This window comes from Bactrocera neohumeralis, chromosome 4 (assembly GCF_024586455.1).
Source record: "Bactrocera neohumeralis isolate Rockhampton chromosome 4, APGP_CSIRO_Bneo_wtdbg2-racon-allhic-juicebox.fasta_v2, whole genome shotgun sequence".
Taxonomy (NCBI): domain Eukaryota; kingdom Metazoa; phylum Arthropoda; class Insecta; order Diptera; family Tephritidae; genus Bactrocera; species Bactrocera neohumeralis.
In genome coordinates, this window is record NC_065921.1 from 17,969,007 (window position 1) to 17,993,993 (window position 24,987).

At 36.4% G+C, this 24,987-nt stretch overlaps 1 protein-coding gene across 1 annotated transcript in view; it reads left to right on the top strand.

Moving 5' to 3' along the window:
* The window catches only part of LOC126756798 (diacylglycerol kinase 1), a 197,720-nt gene that overhangs the window by 80,358 nt on the left and 92,375 nt on the right, over window positions 1-24,987 (top strand). The window contains exon 4 of the mRNA XM_050470188.1: window positions 19,947-20,023. Coding sequence (XP_050326145.1) covers window positions 19,947-20,023 — 77 coding nt within the window. The remainder of the gene's footprint in view (window positions 1-19,946; window positions 20,024-24,987) is intronic.

The following is a 24,987-nucleotide window of genomic DNA, read 5'->3' on the forward strand; positions in this document are numbered from 1 at the left end:
ACGTAACGAGCAGTGTCCATCTGTCTGTCTGTATACCATAAACGCGTCCTCTGTCTCTCTGAATTTTAACTTATACTCTATACATTGAGTGATATTTTCGGTCAAAAGTCAACTATAGATATTGAGGTCCACAAATTCGGTACCAAGGGACTTGAACATTTTTGTTTGAAAAATGTTTGATCATAGGTAGCATACTCTAAAGACGTTATTCGTGAAAAGTTGCATCCCGTTATATTAATTCATTCTTGGTTTGTATATCGGAAAGTTAAAGAATCATATGAAATTTAAAATTGTGTTATATGGGAAGTAGGCGTGACTCTAGACCGATTTCACTCATTTTCACATTAAAACACAGAAATTTTAGTGGAATTCCACATACCAAATTTTTGTTGAAATCGATAGGGCGGATCTCGAGATATGTGAATCCCCCTAAAAGTGGGCGGTGCCACGCCCATCGTGCAATTTTGATCCCGGCTCCACTAACAGCTTCTTATACCATCTTGGGAGTAAGATTTAATACCTCTGGAGTATTTCGTTATTGATTTTTCGCGCTTTTTGTAGTTTTTTAACGGTATCGTTGTATGGTGAGTGAGGGGGGTTATCCTTCAATTTAATCCATTTTCATACTTTCGGTAGGTACATCCCATTAGCAAATTTGTTGTTGTGGCTTCAGTGGCTTATAAGTGGAGATATTAACTGTAGAATTATTAGGGCGCGGTCACTCCCACTTTTTCAAAATTTTTTGCCGATAGGTGCTCCTTGCCACTGAGATCCTCTGTGCCAAATAAGAGTTTAAAATCTTAATTTAGTGCTTAATTATAGCACTTTACAATTTTTCGGTTAATGGCGATTTGTGGGCGTGACAGTGGTCCGATTAGACTCATCTACGAACTCGTACATTTTTTGCGCAGGAACATGTGCAACAAGTTTCATCAAGATATCTCAATTTTTATTCCAGTTAGAGCTTGCATGGACGGACGGACGGACGGATGCACGGACAGACCGACAGTCACCAGACACCATTCCCATGGAAGCAATCTACAACTTCATGACTCTCTCTTCCTCTTTCTCTCTCTCTGATGTACTAGAAGTCAAACCATTAACCATTTGAAAACTAAAGTCCGAATTCTCACGAGATATTGAAGTACCTTTACCACAATGACGATTTTGTTACTATAGCAGGTTGAACGGAACATATAAGCTTAGAGAAAACCACAATTAAGTGTCCTGATTAATAGCTCCGTGAACTTATTGTCAAGTAAATGAGCATACGAAAGGAAAAAAGAAACTAAAAACTATAAAACTTTTAAAGTCCTGAAAAAATTCCTTCAAAGAACTTCTCCGGAATAAAAATTTATTGTTTTTCACATACAAAGAAATCTTTTACTTTCAAATTTTGTATTAATTTTCCTGTAATGCCCATTACTCATGTCTCCATACTATATAAAAATGACGAGCCAAACAATTTATCCAATTAAAAGAAGCTATATTTAGCAAATCCGCGATATAACAACAACAACTATATATATGATAGTATTCTTAAAGACACCTCCGGCAATGACATTGTAGTCGCCTTAAGCATTGTCAAGCCGCAGTGAATCACAATGGCCAATATGACGAGAAATGAAAAAAAAAAAACAAATAAAAGCGCAAAGAAAACAGCGCCTTGTCAGACACGAGCGAAGAAGCGTAGACGAAGCGCAATGGACAAGCACAGCTGTTTGTGACAGTTATTGCAGCGCTGCAAGACATACAACGCACCTAATAACACCCACACACACACACACACAGAGAGTGGATGTGTCGTACACCAAAGTGTCCTTGGGAGCATTGAGTAGCGCCTGGCAATAATAACAGTGGCAGTGCAAGCGAAAATAAATAAACAAAGCGCAAAGCAGAAAGGCAAGCAATGAAAATTTCATGCAACAGTGTGCATCACCTGCAACATGCGCGCCAATCGGTGGCAGGACAGTGGTGAGAGGAGCATTAACACTGTCTTGTTGACTCAGCGCCGTGCAGCGGGTGTGCGGTTGTGCCGCTGCGGCTACTACGGTAAACTTCCGCTAACTGTTGCCAACCAATAAAGCGCGCTGACGCCAATGCGCCTTAGTGTATGCTACAGGCGCAAGCCAACAGGTATTCGAAGTGCGCGTACAGTGCACTAACACACACACACAAACCCATAAATGAACTTCTGTGCTTTTGCACCATCAGGGTGTTAGAGTAAAGCACTCGGTCATGCTTTAAATGTCGTTGTGGCCGCTCGATTGCCGCCATCGCAGGAAATACTTAAATAAATATTCTATTGTTAAAACTATCGCGCGCGTTTCTCTCCATCTTTTATGCACTTTCGCTTATCGCTGCTGTGCCAGAAGGCGCATTTTGTCTTCTTGCGCCCGTGCTGGCAAATGAATGACCCCGAGTGTTGCACTAATTGACACCTTTCATTCTATTTTATCCCACACTTTTTGCCTTACGCGTCGTCATTGCAGTTGCCGTGCGCGCATGAAGTAAATGCAGTGAATTACAATGAAGCCGGCGTAAAAAATATATCAATTGAGTGGAGATGGTGCAGAGAGATTTACCTACGGCTATGGATTTTGATCAATTAGTACAGCCGTTTAATTGTGCGCCTGAGAGTAACGGCTTTGGTGTGAAAGGATTTCAAATAAATTTTAATTGACAGTCTTGCAGCGCGCGTAGATTTAATATATTCCTGTGACTTTTTAATTTTGTCTCTAAGAAAGGATTTATTTGTTTCGCTTAAGACATTAGAATAATTATTTTGGCCTTGATTTTCAAAGTTGGCTGTTGAAATTGTTAAAGTTCTTGCTTAGAATTAGAAATTTGGATATAGCAAAGTGGATGGTCAAAAAGTTTATAGGAACACATGTTCTAGCAAATAGTAAAATCATTATTAAGAGTTTGCTAAAAGGTTATACATAAACAAAAAATTCTACATTTACACTACTGTATAATTATTTTGCGACCGTGGTGTTGAAATGTTTTTTTTTTGTTTGTTTGCTAATTTTGGGTTTCTAAAACCGAAAACCATAGTACAAATTTTTGACCAGGTTACATGGGATTACGGGTTTATTATTTTATTAACTTCTATAACACCTCCAAAATATTTTCCTAAATTTTCATTTTGATCCGAGTAACAGTTTCGGAAATACAGCCTCGCAAACTTGTGCGCTTGAGGCTAGCTAGACTAAGTGCGACGTCCTTAAACGTGTTTTTCTCGAAACTGTGTAGCTGAAGTCAGTTGGCAAGATTTCTCGAGAACTACTGAACCGATCTCCATGAAATTTTACACAAGTCTTTGAGATAAAATTCTTAAAGACTGGGACGAAGGATTTTTTTCGATTACAACAATTTCAGACAAAATTTTCATGGAAATTTTCATTTTTTTATAAAAATGTCAGCCAAAAATCCAATTTTCAGTTTTTTTCATCCGTCCAAGTTCTAAGTTAAGGTTTTAACTAAAACTTGTATTTTTTCACTTTAGATGATCCTGTAAGGAGTTATACTATCAATGAGGGCGCATCTTTTTTCCGAGGGATCGCCGGAAATGGCGTCGCATTGGCCGAGTTTATCTCAACATCTTGACCGATTATATATATATATATATATATATACAAATATCTATGCTCAATATCTAGCACGGTTAATTTTAGCAGATACCACCAAAAAAACACTATAATACTGTGCAGAAACATATTGCAAAAGTATAAAAAAGCTGGATGGTATATTATCACTTACCAAATAAACGCTCAAAAGCAATTCTCCAAAAATAATCCATAAAGAATAACCGCCGAGAATTAAATATAATTTTATACCCTTAAGTACGTGTCAGCCTGCTAATTTTCCTATGTCACAGTATTAAAACGGGTGAAATCGGACAATAACCACGCCTACTTCCCATATAGCACAATTCTAAATTATAAACCAAAACTGTTCAAGTCCTAGATACCGAATATGTGTACCTTAGTATCTATAGTTGATTTTTTACCGCAATTTTCGGTCAATGCGTGAGATACATATGCATATAATTGATATTCAAGGATAATGTTTTCCTGACAATGGTGTGTCTGAGTATCAGAAATATAATATCGGGGAATGTGTGAATTATCTCAATGAAAATTACGGGACATGTTGCACTCATAACAGTATATCTTTGTGCCTTATATAAATGGAATTTTGAGAAAACTTGACTTATCCCCATATAACTAATAACAGCATTTTCGAACATCAGGATTTAATTTGGTCCATATGATTAGTGATTATATGTGAGGTATCTTAATGAAACACAGGGTACATTTTTTTATTATGTGGCACATATTAATAGTAGGTGGTATTGGGAAAAATAGATATCGGTTTGAAATTTTGCAAACGTCATTTTCTCTTCAAGAAGCTGTTAAATTGTCGGAACCGCCGATATCGGACCACTATAACATATAGCTGCCATACATTTGACAAGATATATTCACGAAATTTGATACAGCCTATTTTCTAAGACAAAAATGTAATCTCCGAAGAAATTGTTCAGGTCGGTCGACTATAGCATATAGCTGGCATACAAACCGAACGATCGGAATCAATGGCTTCACGAAATTTGGCATGGACTACCATCTATATCATTTAGCTTCCATACAAACTGGACACATAGTTAGTAAAAGAAATGCACGTGTGAAGCGTATATCAGCTTCGTGCAGCCGAAGTTATCGTTTTTTTTTCTTGTTTTAAAAAAACCTTATGCCAAATATGTCGGTTAGGCTATGAGTTAAATAGAGTATGTGTATACATAGAATTACTTAGATTCCGATCCTCTAGCTGACTTTTTACAACTTAAGGTATTTCCCTGACTTTGACTTCTGCAAGTTGCAAGAGTATAAGTTGTTCGGTTGCACCCGAACTTAGCGCTTCCTTAGTGGTTTGATGTAATGCTTAGTGCTTCCGGAATTACTGAAAATGTTATTCCAATTTCAATCAAATCAATAGTGAACTGACTTTGTGTTCACACTACGGTTAAAAATTGTTTTCTTTCTAGTATTTTCATAAAAACTATTTTCAAGTAAATAATTAATTATACAAATTAGTTGTATTCGCACATTAATTGTGTGGATATATGGAAAATAGTGACCTGATTAACTCCATTGCTTGCAATTTTATTTTCGAAATCATCTTACATAGATGTGTTTATAAGTATTATTACCGAATCGTTTGCTTTTGAACAGATATACTCTCCTTGCAAATTATCATAATACTTTTATGTAGAAAATGTATTCTTATTTACTTAAAAAAATCATGTATGGAATATATGGTATATGTTACAAAATTACTTGAAACTTCCATCTAAATCGCAAACTTTTAAAAACTATTCATGTGAATATAGGAGAAACAAAAAAGTGTATTTCAGAAGAGCGCTTGAAGCTGTACTTTTTTAATATTTTATTTCGGTATTCAATTTTCCACAAATTTATTGACCAAATTTGCCGACTTTTTCCAACCAAGCGCATATCGAATTTACAGTTCAACAGCGTCAAACTGTCTCATCACAAGTTTATGCAGTTTTCAAACTACCAAATAGAAAAAAATTTTAAAAGCATAAATATAGATGTGCATATATAGAGTCTGTGTGATGCTATTTTTAGTCAGCTCAAAATTTTGAATGAGTACTATGACGCACAAACTGAGACGAAGGCAAAATAACGAGTATGTGAAAGTGAGAATATGCAACGAAAAGTCAAAAGGGCCTTGTAGGAAATCTGAAAGTAGTGGAAGAATATATCTAAAGGGGAAAAAGTCTGCAATTCGTGGCTTAGATTAATTTTCGAACATAAAGTTTTCTCTAGAAAATCATTAGGACACATTTTGATGGGTAATAGAAAGGGTGATTCATTTTGAGATTCTCTGCTTTCTACAAAAACTTCAAATGTTTGTTATCATTCGAATGATTTTGCATTTATTTTTTTAAGGCGACGGCTACGTCTCAGATGGTCCATTCATTGAGTCCAATTTTCATTCGAGCATTTCAACTGCTAACTGGCAAATGACACGCATGATGTTTTGTTCCAAGCCCTGAATACAAGCAAGATTGTCCGTATAGACTTTAGACTTCCCTTTTCCTCCAGCAAAACTCTAACAGTGTGATATTAAACGATCATGCTGGCCACCGAAGTGTTCTCTAATGAATAAAATTGATTGATGCGATGTGTGGGAAATGGCACCGTTTTGTTGAAACCAAATGTCGCCGAGATCACTAGCTTCAATTTCAGGCATCAAATAGTCGGTTATCATGACACCACCCCAATAATTTTTGAAGAAGAATGGACCAATCACTCCACCGGACCCCATTCTATACCAAACCGTTTTTCTTTCGGGATGAAATGGCAGCTCTTAAATCTTTTCAGGTGGCTCTTCGTCCCAAATGAGGCAATTTTGCTTGTTTACATATCCATTGAGCCAGAAATGGGCCTAATCGTTGAATAAAATTTGGCTCGACAACGTCGGATCTTCTTGGAACTTTTCAAGAGCCCATAGAGCTAAGCGATGTCGCTTGGGAAGGTAAAGCGGCTTCAGTTCTTGCACAACCTGTGTTTTGTACGCTTTCAATTTAAGATCTCGACGTAAAATCCTCAAAGTGGTTCCATACATCAGTCCGAGTTGCTACGAAGTAATTAAATTTCCTCAACAATTTTTACTTCAAAAATTTTCCTACAGGGTACCCCACTCTTCTAGCGAAAAGTAAAAAGAAAAAATCGTATTGCACTTTTTGTTGCCACTTATCAGTGCGCCGCTGGGGCATTTGAAAAATCCGCCGAAATCAACGCGAATGTCACTTGCAAACCACTGATGTCCACTGGCCGATGTACTCATGCCACATTGATGGCAATCATCGTTTTAACGCACTAAATATGCGCGACCAACGGAAAATGCACTTGATGAAGTCGTTCATTTGCTAGGCGTCTGCTCGCTCATACACGCCTACTATCAGAGCTGCAGTGGCATCATCACTGTCGTCATCGTGCAACGCGGCGGCAAAATGACAAAACGGCAAAATCAAAATCAGAACTAAAACTAAAAATAAATCGCATCACATAAATGTCAACAGCAATTTGTTTGCATTTGCACTCGTAAAAATCTTTCGACGCTTGAGTTGGGTGGTGGAAAGTTTTCGCATAACCTCACACACATAGAGACGCACAAGCATTTACAAGTGCACTCTTCGACTGTTCGAGTATCTAAAATCTATAATGCATTTATTTTTTGGAATTTTTATACATTTTTTATTTTGTTTATATTTTCTAAATTTACTTTCACTGGCAAGAGTGCTGTGCAAAATGTTGCAAAGCCCTGTACTCACGCCCACATAGTTAGTATATAGCATAGCTAGTATGCGCAACTGAAATAGAACGTCTGCATGTTGGCGGGTCAATAGAGCGCACTCACTGAATTTGATCCAAGCAGAACATTTATTTTCGTATTTTTCTTTTTTTATAATATATTTAAATCGACCGGCCATAAACGTGAAATATCTGCTCTCAGAAGTGTTCTCTTAATAAATCCATGGATTGATGCGGTATATGGGAAGTGACACCAAATGTCGCCAAGATCTCGAGCTTCATTAGAATAGGCATTAAATAGTCGGTTATCATGGTCATCGGCATTTTAGAAAAATTATGAACCGATAATTTTAGAGGCCCACAAACCACACCAAACCGTTGTTTTTTTTGGATAACATGGCAACCCTTGAATCTCTTTAGGTGTCTCTTCGTCTCTTTTGAGGCAATTTTGCTCGTTTGCATACCCATTGAGCCAGAAATGAGCCTCATCGCAGGACAAAATTTGGCACGAAAACGTCGGATCTTCTTGGAACTTTTTCAGAGCCCATAGAGTGAAGCGATGTCAATAAGTCATTGCGAAGAGCGCCGAAGCGACTCTCAACGGTCTTCGTGCACACATTGGGTGCCCGTTCAATGCGGAATGGCTGGAAACCGTAAATCCGATTAGGAAGCAAGATATGGCATCCTTGCCCTGCTCACATCTCTCTGTTTGCGTTCTCGCCTTTGATCCTCGCGTGCGTTAGCAATCGTTGGTCATCGACCAGCTTCTGTGGGGCTTCGAGATTCTTGATTAGAACACAAGACCCCGAGGTCTTGCTCCTAGCAAAGTTCATCGTGCCACAATCGTAGTAGCTTTTACTGGACATTGTCAATGTCGGACGCAAGTTGTCAAAGTTATATGGAAGAAGTTGAAGTGGAAACATCTAGCCACTTTCTCTCCCATTTTTCAGCCTTTTCAAGGCTGAGGTTGAACCAGAAGAATACCGGAAACTCATATGACCTGTCTTAATAAAATTTGCTGAAGTTCTTTGTCGATTTGTAAGGGTCTTATGACCAATTAATTTGAGTTTTAGGTACCACATTGCTATAAACGATCTCTTAACCTAACCTAAGGTAACCTGACCTAACATAACTAATACTTATTACACATGAACCGAACAAAAACCAAGTTCAGCTCCCATCAAGAATACTCAACTTTGTCTAAAAAAAAGTTTCTTCAATTGCGTTTTAAACCGAGTTTAAAATCTAGGGACAAATGTATGTCGATTCATCGTCTAGAAGCTTTTAAGCAAGCCTTGTTCAATGAAACATATTTTGGGTGACTAACAACCCTACGTCCAATCGTGTACTGTTTAAAGATTCTTCATCAATTTTCTCTCGTTGTTTACGAAAGGCTTCGCCAATAATCCACAGGTGTACTGGTTAAAATTTTTCCTTAAACTCATATATTTTGGAAAGGCTTCGTTTCTTCCTAACTTACACTGGAATTGGGAATTAGTTTGGGTATGGCCAACGTTAAGAATCTTGAACCTCTTTTTCTTTTCTACAACAAAAAAATCGCCTGAAATGATTTCAATTCTACTCTTTTCCATACTGAACTTACCTCAACATATGTCGCAAAACCGATGCTAACAACCGAAATACCCAGGGGTCTTCGAACCCAACAAATGTCAATTAGTCGTTCTACATTAGACCGCCTTCTTACACAGTACAAATTGCATTTCAGACAAATTCAAAATTTGCTACCCGCATTTGAGAAGCACGCAGTGCTACAACCTGCCTGAGGGCAATATTAACGCCCAGGAAGAGTGACAACAAAAGCAACATTAAACAAAACTGAACGAAGCAATCAAAGCACTTCTGAAAGTTTGAAAACACCAACCGCACTCAAGGCTTACATCCAAACAAACAAGAATAGCGACAAGCGTGCTCACCGAAGTGGCGTTGGCGACATTAGTGACAATGACAGTTATGCTGGAGGTACGGCAAAGGCGACAAAAACAACTACTAAGCGTAACTGCAACAGCAAACAGTGCAAGAACAACAAAACTCAATCAAAATCGTCACGTCAGCAACACGACAAAGTTAATCCGCTCAAAAGGAGCTCTATCTCCAGCTAGCTAGCTAGCTAGAGGTGATGTGAGAGGGAGAGAGCAGGTGGGGAAGTTTGGTGCTCTCAAGCGTTGTCAGTTTGCTGAGTTTCAAATGAATGACTAAATGACTGGATGTCCGACGAAAAGTGCTGTGTGTTTGGCTGAGAAGCTGACAGTTAAACTCGTTGACGGTGCGTCTCCCTGACTGAATGATGATTGAGTGTTTAACCAAAGAGCTGACGGTTAGCAGTTGGACTGCTGAAGTGTGTGGATGCTTTCAAGGGTGTTCATTGTGACATCAAAGCTATACAGTCTTTGTTTTAGGATTTTTATAACCGACGGTTTGATACTTGGTTGAAAATTAATCATCGGAAAAAGGTAACTTGGAGCATGAGCTCCATGATGAGGAGAATAGTCAGAATATTAAAAATCGGGCGAGTAAACTATTCTGTCTATCTTTCTTGAAACTTATCCAAAGAATTTATGCACCATATTGAATATTTTAGGAATACTAACTTTTAAAAATGTTGCCACCTGTTAAAAATTTTTAAAAGAAAATTTATTCAAATTTCAACATATTACAATTTGAGCACTACAATAAATATTTTAGGTATACCATTTTTTTAAGTGTTGCCACCTGTTAAAAATTTTTATATTAAAATAATTTATAATACTCAGAAGCACCTCCTTTTGAAATAAACTGAAGAAGCTTAAGAGAGCTATAAGTTAAAAAGTTTGTTGAAAGTTGCCACCTGCTTCTTTAATTAGTACCTGAATTCGAAATGAAACTGAAAGGCATTCAAAAAGACGCAATATGCTACAATTTGAACACCACATTCAAAATTTTAAGAATTCTAATTTTTTTAAGTGTTGCCACCTGTTAACAAATACAAATGAAAATGGGAAAATACAACTTCTGTATCAATTTTATTAAGTTTAACGGTACTAACAGTAAAAAAAAGTTTCTAAAAGAGTAGCCACCTATTTAAAAAGCATATGTACATATGTCAATGAGATTTGCAAGGAAAACGAATTATCCATTTTTTCTATAAAAAATGCAACTGTGAAAGGTTAACTTGTTTTGTTTATATTCCGTTCCACCCGAAACTAGTGCTTCCTTACTAATTTCTTTCAGCTAGATTCTTTTGAAACTGCCAGATTTAGAATGGGGACCCTAAACGCCCTTCTCCGTGTACGTCACCTCAAGCGTTGCCGAATACAAACCATTTTTGAATGACACACTGCTCACCCACTCACACACACAAATGCAAGCAGCTACGAACAATTATTGTTGTACTCCTAGTGTAGTTGTGTTGTTGTTGCATGTGGTTTCAAGTTGATTGGCGATCATTTTAATTGCTCTGTGAAGAATGCACCAACAACGCAATGACCGACAAATGCATACAAATGTGGTCAGCACAGACACACATACACAGGTTGTTATATATGTATGTGTGTGTGCAAGAGTGCATCTTCACACTTTCAACATTATGTCCCCATTCATGTTTCAGTTGCATGCAATGCACACATTTTGTTGTAGCATCATTGCCGGTGCAGCTGCTGTCATTTCTTTCAATTGTCGTTATGTTGTTGTTGTTGCTGTTGTACTTATTACAGCTCCTTTAACCCGCAAATTTGGCATGCTTTTGGCAGCTGGTCGAAGCGTTGAGTGTCACACGTTGGCGATTTGTTGTTACCACTGCTCTTGTGTTGTTGTTGTTGTTATTGCAGATGTTTCTGTTGCTGATGCTAATGATGACGACTCTCATGGTGCATGACGTTGAGCATGTCATGCTTTTTATTGCTGTTGTTTTACGTTATCGCTGTCAATGGCATTTGTATTTGTCATTGGCCAAGCATCCACTTGTGGCCACAATGCGGTCTCACTTAATGCCATTTAAATAATGGATATGCATTTACGACATAAACATCTACTTATACATATGTACATATGCATATATACATACATATGTATATGCGCATAATTACATGTTGTAGGTATTCAAGTAGTCGTCGGTGGTCCCTGGTGTCGTCAATTAATTTAAATGATTTAATAAATTTCATGTACATAATTAAAATTTATCGATGTGGCAACGCTGTTTATGTAAATTAATGCATCGTATTTTTAAAATTGTTGAAATGCAATATTTTAAATTGTTGAGCGCTTTAAATATCTAAAAAAATAAGTGGCAGCCTTATTCAGGCATTTTTATAGCCTGAACAGGGTTAAATTAAGTCTGCCACGAAGATTGTAACACCCAAACGGAAACATCAGCAACCCTATAAAATACATTTGTATATATGTATATACTGATCGCGTGACAAGCTGAGTCGATGTAGCCATGTCTATCGGTCCGTACGCCTACTGTATACCAGTATATGCGAACTATTCCCTCAGTTTTTGAGTAATCGATCTGAAATTTTGCACCCGTTCTTTTCTCACCAAGAATCCGCTCCATTTTCGAAACGGCCAATATCGGAACTATATAGCATATATCTGCCATACAAACTCAACGTTCAGAATGAAGAGCTGGCATGTAGGTCGCTTTATTGTTTTCTGAAATATTTTCCATTAAGATCTAAATACTTTTGCATGCGTTTGAACCAATTATCGAAGCACTTTTGGCACTCTGATTGAGGTATCTTCAAAACATGCGTTCTGAACAACCTTCTATTTAGGTGAAGAAAAACGTTGAACCCAGTTAAATAAAAAAAACAGAAAACCATTTACTTGGAAGTGCGTCGTGCTCGAACAACTTTTTGTTGGATTCGGATCATTTTGAAACACACATGCAGTCGTCTGATATTTTCTTTCGGGCTCATACGATCATAAATCCACGAATCATTATATTTTATGATGCCATAGACATGTTTCTAAGCACCGTTTTCGTTTTTTTTTTCTTTAGAACAATCGATACGAGCCTGTTTTTCAGCGATTGACAATTTGTGTGGGTTCCAAATTCAAAAATTTTGTTTTCCGGACCAACAACTGATTTTGAATGAATTTTACGAAATTTGTTTTGTACTGATCTACGGCCTCGATTGGATTCACCATACCTTAGATAAACACAGGTCTCCGATAGAACTTCATCGTCAAAAGTTGAATTAAGTTCATCGATGTATTGTTGCCGAGTTAATCCAAGTCAAAAGTAGTAAACAAGTTTTTGCGATATAAATTCAATATTTGGTGGAGAAGAATATTTTAAGTTACTGTAAACAACACAAATACCGCTAATATGTCAAAATGTTCTGAGTATGTATAACAACTAAAATGTCAAACCTCACAATAAAATTGTGAGTTGCCAGATTGCAGACAAATACCGAAATATAAAAGGGAACCTATGTAGGGAGAGTTTTTGCATTTGACTAGAAAACTTCACCAGATTACCTAAGACAGCAAACTCCCATGAAATTGTACAGATCGAGTCACTATAGCATATACATATGTAGTTGCTTTACTGGCTGATCACAGTCCTTTTAAGGATTTTGATGAAAGCTCTACTACTCTCACCGAATGTAAAAGTAAGGACTTCCTAATAATTCGGAAAAATTCAAAGTACAAATGATTTTACTAGATAGTCAGTGATAATGATAATTTGTGAGAAGTAGAACTATAGGCATGATCAAATTTGACCCGGACATGAAAAAAATTAACCAAATGCAATTATATTCTTGAGCCAATACATGCATGCTGCGGATTAATGCAATTTTCCATACTAGCCGCTCTTACAAAAGTCGGGTCAACGTAACCACACATTTCTTATAGGCCTCGGCTGGGATGGATTTTAGTGCCATCAGAGAATCTTGTATTTTTCGGTTTCGATTCATTTCATACCCAAAATATTAACCGAAATGTGGAGAATCGATTCGTAATTAATATTGAGATCCTCTACTATCTCTCTCATGTCAACATGACCATCTTCAAACACTGCTGGGTCCATGGCTTTTTCGGAGTGCCATGGCAGAGAATCTTGTAAAACTTTTTCGGTTTCGATTCATTTCATTATAGAGTTTTGCTTTGTTCGTCGAAGAGGACTTTATTAACCGAAATGTGGATAATCGCGTTGGATTTCCAGTGAATTATTATATGCTGAGATCCTCTACTGTCAACAGTCTCTCTTCGACTGTCAACATGACCCATCTGTCAAATACTATCGTCGTCTTTAACATTTTAAATTTTCTCCAGTTGAAGAAGTCGTCATTATCGAACAGAGGTCCTTCCCGATCCTGACGGAGCTTTTCGTGTTGTTCAGAAAAAGATTTCAACATATTTCAAAGAAATCGACGAAGAGGTGGTGTGTGTCGAGGAACTTTAAATCTCGGTTTTGAAAAATGCTCAGTTTGTTGACGGTGTTTTTCAACATGTGTTGCCAAATGTTAATGGATTGGGCAAATTACAATCGTTGGGCAAAGAAAAAGAAATGCATGCTCCCTATAAGCAATAGCTCGAGCAAACATTTTGGAACGTCATAACTTTTTGTCAGTTTCCGTCATGCTCCGGTCTTGAAAAGATTTTCGTAGAATTTTCAATATCAAGCTTTAACTTTTCTTCTTCTGTCTGCAAATGCTGATTTTTTATATACACATTGACTACTGTGATTTTTTATATACATATATCTACTCAATACTGGTATATACTTTCTAATACTATACTTTTATACACATATGTATATTCGTTCATAGGCAGGCATTTTAATGGAATTAATTTATGCACAATTTGTCGGTGTTAATGCCCAGCTGAGCATTTTATTAAATTAATTTATTAAAATTTTGTTGCTCTAATCAGCAAAGCTTACAATTCATGGGTCAAACTAACAGCAGTTCAGCCGTTGGAAAAACTGTGTTTTTCTGAACTATAAATTCATCACTTTTGAATTTTCATTTGCTTTAATATTATTAATTGCGAATAAAATTGACTTGCATGGTTCAAGCAGTCACCATTTACATACAGTATGTAGTATTATTAAGTCGTATTACAAATTTACACTTTATAGAATGCATAGTAATTTCAAACTTACCATTTATTGAAAGATTTGCGGCAAAAATGTTTGATATCAGATAATTTGCTGCAACACTGAAAAGAAAAAGAAAACAAACCAAATCAATTTTAAATTAAAAAATATAAAACAGAGGCAAATATTTGTAGCTTGATTAAATTTGCCTATTCTATGATTAAAAAGAATAAATGGAATCAGTTTCTTAAAGAATTTCGAAAACAAATAGCGAGTGAGGCCGCTGTCTCATAATTCGCTGAACTATGTCAATGCCGTCGCATATTTTGTACAGATCATCGAGGCTGACGTTGTTGCTAGTTCCAAGATAGACGAAATTATCGACGACTTCAAAGTTATGACCGTCAATAGTGACGTGGGAACCAGGTCGCGAATGCAACGACTGTTTGTTTTATGACAGGAGATGTTTCGCCTTGCCCTTGTTCACTACCAGACCCATTTGTTTCGCTTCTTGGTCCAATCCAATGATATCACTGCATCGGCGTACGCCAGCTGTTGTACACTCTTGAAGAAGATCGCACCATTTATATTATTTTGTCGAGGAGTAGATTGAAGAAGCCGCACGGTAGGCAGTCGCCTTGTCTGAAATCTCGTTTGATATTGAATGGCTCAGAGTAGTCCTTTCGGATCCTGACGAAGCTTTTGGTATTGAACAACGTCAGTTACACAGCCGCATTAGTTTTTCGGGGATACCAAAATCAGACATTGCGACATAAAGGCAGCTCCTCTTCGTGCTGTCAAAAGCAGCTTCAAAATCGACGAAGAGGTGTTGTGTGTCGTTCCAAAATTTGGCGAATAGTGAATATCTAGTCAGTTGTTGATTTTCCAGGCCTGAAGCCACACTGATAAGCTACAATAAGTAGGTTGCCAAATACGTATCTCCCTTCCGCTCTTTTTGCTCTTTATTCAATGCTTTATAAAATGTGTTACAGTGATCGGATTTAGTTCAAATATGCGCCGTTTCGTTCGATAATCTGTTTCCATCTGGACGGCAACTTCATAATACCCCCCTCGTAGAAGCCACCCTCCTTATCTGCGAAGAACTCGGACAGCCACTTTCACAAACCTCTTTTTAGTTCAACTTTACACCAACAAGGGCATTCGCTATGACAGGAACAGGTGGTAATCACTTGGTGCTTAGTCCGGGCTATGCGATAAAACCTCCCATTCGAGTTCTTGTATCTTCTTACGAGTCAACAACGAAGTGTGTGGTTTGTTGTTGTCCTGGTGGAACACTACAACCTTCCTGTTGGCCAATTCTGGATGCTTCTGGTCGATCGCCTGCTTCAAGCGGTCCAGTTGTTTGCATTACATGGTAGAATTAAGCGTCTGGCAATATGGGAGCAGCTCATAGTAAATGATTTCCTTCCAATCCCACCAAACACACAGCAGAACCTTCCTGGCTTCCTGGCCGTCAATCCCGGCTTGGACACTGTTAGGAACGATTCACCGGCCATCGAACACGTCCATTTTAGCTTAATATTGTCGTATGTGATCCATTTTTCGTCGCCAGTCACCATCCACTTTAAAAATGGGTCCAGTTCGTTCCGTTTCAGCAGCATATCGCAGGCGTTGATTCGGTTTTTTGCGTCGAATCATGCGGCATATCAACATCAAGCTGTTTTGTGTATCCAGTCTTCTGCAGATAGTTTAAAATGGTTTAGTGACTAACTCCCATCTTCTGGGCGATGTCACGAAATGCCACATGCCGATCTAACTCGATGTTTTCCATGATTTGATCGGTATTCGTCAGCACAGGTCTTCCGCCGGCTGGCTTATCCATGGTGTCGTTTTCACCCGCTCTGAATTGTCGAAACCATTCCTCCGCCGTTCGAAATGATAGAGTACCATCCCCCAAAACACCATTAAACTGTGAACTCCATGTCTACAAATGTATAACTGTGGAACGCAATATATAAACTCAAAATGAGAACATAGGACATCTTTAAAATTTGTTTCCATTACAAACAGAGCAATCAAATGCGAGTATAGTCGACATAACGCAATATGATGTGATCTTATGATATCACAAGATACTTATATTCAACGAAAGTTCGGTTTAGTGTGATGTGGGATTTGAGAGCTTGTTATCTCGACTTCGAAATAACTAATTACTAACTGAACAATGCAACTGAAATTGTTTTAACAAAGATACATGTGATTTCAAAAACAGTATTATGATGCAGGATTGATGTGGTTTTAAAGCTCATAATTGTTAAAACTTTTTTGTATGTGTGATTTTTTTAGTGTTTCTCGAAATTATTACTTACATATCTAAATAACCAACACTTGAATTTTTCGGCGCAATATCTTATTACCTGGTGATTCTTCAGTAAAGCTCACAGTTTGTCAAAAAGCAGTGAAAATGAAGAACCACCAAGAAGTGCATACTTGGTTTACCCTGACTTCTTTCTTGTGACTTTATTTCAAGAGCAAAGATTCTTTAGCAATCAGATACTTAGCTAAATCATTTCTATACCACCCAAGATGTTCAAAAAAAGAATGGGAAACCGAGCAAATGGATATAATTAGTGTGTCTTTAATATAGGTTTGTCGGAAGTTACAAGCAAAGGAATTTCACAGGACCAAAAGTATGAAAAAATGTAATTTATCATGATTATTCTATGTTTATCAAGAGCTACACATCTACTTAAATAATACTCAACTAAAAATACCTTGAGTGCATCAAAACCGGATGCATGCATAAATTATGGTCAAGGTGGCAACTGCGTATACTTGGACCTGTCATTTGCAGTCACATGACATTTTCATGCATAAATTTATCAACAAAACAGTGTCATATGTAGCACGTACATACTAAGGTTTCATACATAATTGAGTTGATATCACATATGTAGATTTGCATGCTGATAAACATATATATGCTTATATATAAAAATAAGTCTCAAACATATACAAATTCTACTCTCTTAAATACCTTACGAAATATAGACCAACGCCTCGACGCGCTTTACATTACAGCGTATGTATGTATGTGTATATGTAAGCGGATATTGACGCCCACACATTTTTCGCAATTTTGTGCACAAACAGTTCATTCATTCGCCATTGAGAAGTATTTATAGAAAGCGAGGCAAAAAAGGAACTTATTTTCCGCTCTGGTCTACACAGGTCATCTTACAATTTGGTAGACTGCTGTCGAGCTGACTGACTGGCGACACCTAACTAATCGCCTACAACACACACACACACACCCAGGCATGAACTACTATACACTATAATATGGCTGTACATATGTAGTATATGCATGTACGTATGTATATGTATGTGAACGCTGTATTGAGTTGCAACAAACAGGATACAATTAACTAATGGAAAAAGGAAGCAAATGTTGCTGTGCCACTTAAATGAGTGGGAAACGAGGGTGAAAAATATATGTGAAAGAAGTAAAAAAAGCGAAGAAATAAAATAAAATGCGATGAAAAATGAATAGAAATGGTGGATGGCGTAAACTTTTCTTATTTATTTGCATGTGTAAGGGGGGCGGCGCTGGCAAATGATGGCTCATTGGGCAGCGTTAAACACCAAAATGTACTCAAGATAAATTGGATTGCATTACATGGTGAATGCAGGCAAGTCGCCTTTAAATTATCAGTATAAGATGAATGAGTGCCTGTGTATTTTTAATTTAGCAAATTTCCGCTAATGCTGCTTTCCATTAGAACTAAAGTGACTGTAAGCTTATTCCAAGTAGTTGCCCAAAGTTTCGAAAGAAATCCATAGTGTTGATACATAAATATTTTTTCCATTATCGAAGCAAAGAAGACATCTTCTTGTTTGTTTTGAACTTGTACGAAAATAAGAATTACTATAACTGATGTGACAACCCATTAGTAGTGATGCAAATCGATGATTAGACCTCATTGAAGCTTTGAAATAGTGGCTGGTCTTTCAAAGCGATGCTTTTACTAAGAGGTGATATAAGATTAAGAACCCCGATTCCGTTCCAGATAACAACAATCGGTCGTTGAGAGCTTGTCATGAATCCCTATGAATCTAAGAGGTGCTGTTAACAGATCTGTTGGTTTAGATTAGGTTCAATGGTCAATTCTAATAAGGATCCCACTTGGATAGTTTATAACGCCAGTCATGTTTCGTCCAGTGCTAGAACGCAAGATGATAACGGAGATCTAACTCGTTCCATTGAGAACGGCTGAACCGTCTTACTAACTCATCGACTGGGCTCTCAATCGAGTCTAGTAATGAAGTATCTTGATCGTTCTCCAGTGAGGACATACACTCCTTCACTAACTTTAAGCGCAGAGTTTACGAGCTAATATCGCCGCTCTGCGGTCGAATTGAACGCTCACCTCCGCCACTTAAAGTAGCTGCTCTAAAATGCTACCGTAATATACGTAACAGCCACTTCTGCATGGCAAATGGCTCACTGCACCTCTTCTGCAGCGACTTTTCCTAGTCCAGACATGCAGTGGTCAAGTTGCAATTACAGGAGGATCCCGAATGACCCTGTTTGGACCCCTCCCTATACCCAGTTTTTTAGAGGTTGATACCATTGAATGACCCGAGAATATGAAATCGACAACCGCTATCTCTTCGACGATTAAGAGCCAGCTTTCAATAGCCATTCTGGGATCATCTGTATGCCGCATTATAGCAGCGCCAGAAAGGGAGATACGGACCTCTCCTAACAGAGGCGAATCCATATCTTGTGACATCTTCAACTTCGTCACGAAAAGAAGTCTAGGAGGATGTCTTCGAAGCTTTTGTTGTTATTGAGAGTGATTCTGCTAAAATAGGTCTGGAGGTTAATGAGAATAACACGAAATAGAGATATGCTGGTTTTTAGCAGGAATGTAAAGGGAAATGAGCTAGAAGCTGTAAACTATATTTTTGAGGCAGTCAACCTATTATATCTTGAAGCCAGGTCATGTCCTCCGAATAGATGAGAACACTCCAGCTCTGAGAGTATTCGCCACAGCACCCGTCGGGGGTAGCAGAAGAAGAACACTCTCCACTCCGTTGGAAAGATCAAGAGGAAAAAGACCTGGCTACCCTTGAAATCTCCAATTATCGGCAAACAAGGAAAAGGAAGAACGACAGGCGCGCTGTTGCAAACTCGGCTATAACCGGGTAAGCGGTGTTTACGCCAATAATTTATAAAAACATATACATATAAAACTACACATCAATATTCCAATAATTTACTTTCAAAAAGCAAACAAATTTTCCAAGCACAAGCAGTACAACTGGTAAAATGAAATTCCCCCATAATTTCTAGTTACTTGGTTTGACTGCTCATTCATCATGCATACATACATATGTTGTGAATAGCAAAAAGCAATAATCAAATAAATACATACACAAGTAATTGCTTAATTACTTAATAAACAGTTGCTTACATTGGTTGACTCGATTAAAATGAATCGATTTACAAGTTTTGACAATTTTCTGAAACTCTTGCTGACACATTGAATTATTTTATTATGTGTATTTTATTTCCTATTTACTTGCAGATTCAACGAGAAAGCTACAGGATGTGCTGCAGGATTTTTGTGCACCACATGCCTCACCCAAATTCAATCCCGATGGGGTAAGTGAAGTTGTGATACTTGTTTTGTTGCTTAATTACTTATTTATAAGGCATGAAGCGTAAAAAGCCTTGATTAAAATGAAAATTTTATGGTGCAAGGAAGTTATTTGTTTAAGCTTTTGCAATTTCTACTAAGGAGGAAAGAAGAAAAGAAGGTTGCAAATACCCAACTGATGAGTATGAGGATTTTGAATGTCCGCAATCGATAAATGAAATAAATAAATAAATATTTGAAACTTTCTTAAAGCAGCGAATACGACTAGCAATAATCAACTCAATTATTTTGAATTTCCACACATCGCCTCACCCTTTTCTAATATAATAAATATTGAAACAATAATTTTTTTATCATTCCCCAAGCATAAAATGCCTAAGCATGCTCATGCTTAAATTTCAATTCCCTAAACGTCACGCTCACACTAAAACAGCGATGTTCTCCATGTCACCACTCATTCCCCCTTCTGGCACAAAGGCACTCCCTCGCGAGGCTTAAGGCTCATGTGATATTTTATTACTGCATTGAGCCAAATCGGAGACGCTTAAGTGCTTAAACGTGCGCTCTTTACGCGTTGCTCGTAATTTTGTTATCTGCAGTATATGGTACACGCATAACCTTCTACACAACTACATACATACGAAAGAACAATTATACCCATATCAGCTCTTGTTTTCGTCTATGAGAGCCATAATTTTTCTCTATAGCCGAAATTGACATTTGTGTGCGTTTCATTGACATTGCCAAGATGACTGATTATAATGTTATCGTGCTCAGAAATAAAATTGCCAAAAAATAGTAAAAAAAATATAAGTGGGTAGAGGGTGAAACGATATGCATTTAAAAACATTTTCAGAGAAAAAAATTAGTAAATTTGTTTGTTTTCCTTTCGGGATACCGAAATACTTCGTGATAATTTATATGCCTTTAATCTGAGTATAACTTTCATGAACTAGCTTCAAACAGATTTTCTTAGTTTAACCACGTTTTGGCTCAAATATCGGGATCCCGAAACATTTCGGGATTTATGCAAATAATATTTATAGAAGTAAATTCTGAGTATAACTTTCATAAATAAGCTTCAAACACATTTTTTTTTAGTTGAACTACGTATCGGGACCAATTATCGGGATCCCGAAATATTTCGGTATATATGCAAATAATATTTATAGCAGTAAAAGAATTGTAAAAAAGTTACAAATATGCATCTAACTGATTATTTTAACCCACGCCTTTGATATTCATGTCACTTCTAGAACCGACTTTACAAGTTTTATGTAGTTTTACCTTTACAATTGCAATATACATATGTACATATGTACTATATGGCAGATCAAATAGAATGAATGAAAAATTTGTAGATTTTCTGAAATTCAATCTTGAAATCCTATTTGACCTTTTGTGGAACAATAGAATATTACAAATTTTCGGGATCCTGAAACTTACTAGAATTATAAATTAGTTGTTACTATATATCAAACTCTGATATTTTTAGAAATGTGTTGATATTTCGAATTTTCATTATCGGTATTCCGAAATTTTATTTTGGTTTTTTTATTGGAATATTACCGAGCTCGATTTTATTAAGAAATGTAGAAAATTGTACTGTTTTAATATGAATACATATAATCATGTCTGTTCGCAAATTGGATGATCTTATGCTTGACGTATTTTTTACGTTATTCCTTAATCCCGATGAGGTAGTAAGATTCTAAACAAAAGGCATTGCAACTACACTAAACAGAAATATGAAGTATATCGAATTTTCATTGAATTTAAATTTTGGGTGAGTAGTAGTATAAACACAAGTAATTTTCATTGGATCCCGAAAATTTTGAATTTAATTTCGGGATCGGGAATGCAGGTAATAACCAATTTTCAGTTTGATTTATTTTATATATATTTGGGAACGACTTACAATTTTCGAACTCGGGATCCCGAAAATTTTCGGGATTAGAAATGAAATAAATCTATTCATAATTTTTTTTATCAACACCATTTTTTTTATAGCTACAAAAATTTCAAAAATATTGAAAGATTTTTAAAATCGGGATGCCGAAAATTTTCTGGATTAAAAATAAAATTGTTAATTGTTCATTCAAAATTTTATTTTTATATAAACCAACCTATTTTTAACCACTAAACTTTCAAACAGACATATTTCAAAATGCATTTCTTGTTTGGATTGACCCCTAAAAAAATTAGATTCATTGTTTTATTTTTAAATAAACCATTATTTTTGTAAGCTCAGAAATTTCAATGAGACTTATTTTAAAATTACATTTTATTTCTTTTTTGGGCCACCCTGCATTTAAAGCATGTTCCTTTCGTGATTCGACATGCGTGACATTCAATACACATTTAATTGCGACAAATCCGTATAAATACTTCTCAACACATACGCATGTATTACTCCGATTATGCTATTTGTAACTCAGTTGTTTCAGCAATCAAATCATCAACCGACACAATAAACAATATGCTCTTAGTAATGTTTTGCATTGATCCCTTAATCCGTCTGCCACGTGTGTTTCGAGTGAAATCTCTGTGCATAAGCAATGCCGATTAAACATATCATGCAGCAAATATCTATGCACTTATGTCAATACGCGTGATATTTCGCTGAAGCTTAAGTGTGCTTAGTTGAGGTGCTCAAATGTATGCATTACATAAGTATTTCAATGATTTCCTGCAATGTTCTAATGCCAGTTGCGAATAATTGATGATGCGATTGAGGTATTTGCTGCTAAGCTTCGAATATGTGTTTAATGTGAATATTTTGATGAGTTAAGACAAGCTTAGGAGTTTGTTTAAATTTGTAGGCTCCTCTGTAATTAATCTTTAACTAAAATTATGCAACAGTGGTGAGTTGAAAATGATTAATTCTAACAATTATTTGACATCGGTTTGATGACATTGAGTTTGCTTAGACAAATAAATAATTTGAGGGAAAAAATTGTAGTAGTTTCCTGAAGTATACCCTCATTCATATAGAGAGCACACTATTACAATCTTTTGTGGGACATGAAAACTGATTTTCGGCAATTAAGAGCTTTTTGATGAAATTTGTCATAAATACTTGTATTAAGTAAGTTCAGATTATTTTTAGGTTAGGTTAGATTAATCTGGTAGGCCAATGACCCAGTTTTGGTCCTTGACGATACGAGATGGAGATCAGTTATTGGGTTCATGAGCAGTAGTCATTCTTTAGGATGCCAGCGCTTGACGTGGATTTTAACAGACTCTGTGGCCTCACTGTCGATACCTCCACCATTGTATCATACTGTGGGGCCCCAGATGGTTATTGACAATGCTGGACATTTGCATTTCTTGGGGCTTTCCTTTAGCATCTAGATTATTCTTAAGTCGCAGTACTTTTTCGACAGATCTACCAATTGCAACTGTTGTTCATAGTTTAAAAATGAAGGCAAGGCCTGTTGATAATTTCATAAAAATTTCTACAAAATACCACACTTCAATATAATTGTTATATCATCTCATAGCAATACATTATTTGTTCAAATTTAGTTAACTCACATCAAGCGACCATAAAAACTTTTATATTCGAAGCAAACTACAGACAATTTTGAGTGGTGAAATTTTGTACTTAAAATTTCCCTGTAATATTTTTCAAAAATATGGACATTAAAACATTAAACAATTTGACATACGAAAATATCAGTTTAGTGACGTTAACTCCACATTGAAAAAATTTATTTAAAAATGTGTTTGCTAAATGCCACCAAGATCTTTTTCGATGCTAAAAAATTTTTATTAATTACTCAATTTTGAAATAAATAGACGATACTTAGCGATTATAAGAGAAATCGTATTATTTCTCCCCTCAGTTTATCATTTGTTTCATCTACCGTTGCGATTCACTCTCATTATTTTCTTTAAAGTATTCGGCACTGATAAGGTTGCCATGTATTTGAAATTGTTAAGTAAAACACTTAAAAGCTGAAAAAGGGATATCAAAATAAATTTAAAAAAGAAAACTTTTCATAAGCAATTACTTTTTACAAGGGTTGCCACCTATTTTTAAATTTAATCAATTAATTATAAGTTAGAAATAGATGTCAAGCTTAAGAGGTTTAAGAAATTATTACAATTGGAAAAATTTTGGTCAAGGGTTGCCACCTATTTTAAAACTTAATCAATTAATTCTAACTTATAAATGTCAAATTTAAGCGGTTTAAGTAATTATTACAATTGGAAAAATTTTGGTCAAGGGTTGCCACCTATATACATACATATATACATATGTATGTATATGTATATTCAATAAATTTCATCAAACTTTGGTAGTTAATAACTGCAAAATGTGGATGTCAAATTTAAGCGGGTTAAGAAGTTATTACAATTGAAAAAAAATAGTCAAAGGTTGCCACATACATTCAATAAATTTTATATATTTTCTGTAGTTCAATATTACAGTTTCAAATTAAATGTATTCAAAAAATTGTCTAACATTTTGGCAATGCTGCCAGCTGCTTAAACAATTTATTTTAACTGGTTCAGCTATCATACACAACTCAAACTAATAAGCAATGAAGTATTTAAATTTAATTTTTAATTTGGAAACCCGCAAATTGCACCAACAACAATTTTAAACGTCCATCCAATGCAAGAAAGCCACATAAATATGTAGTTGTATTCGCCTAATTAAATGAAAAATATCTCTGTGAACGCCATACCGTCTAGTTAGCGCAGCAGCTTCTCACAAGGTTTCACTCTTACGCGGCACGCGCCCGCGAATGCACAATAAACGGCATTGGAGCTGCTGGCGGCACATAATTTGAGCTGATATCGGAGCATAGTTTGTTAAATTTGTCAGCTCATTTTTATTTCAACCATTTTCCTTTTGTTTTACGTCAGCGACGGACACTTGCACACATTGGCGTGAAAACGGAAGCAAGTCATGCGGCACGCAAGTCCTTGCCGCCACTTTTAACAAACGAGCTAACAA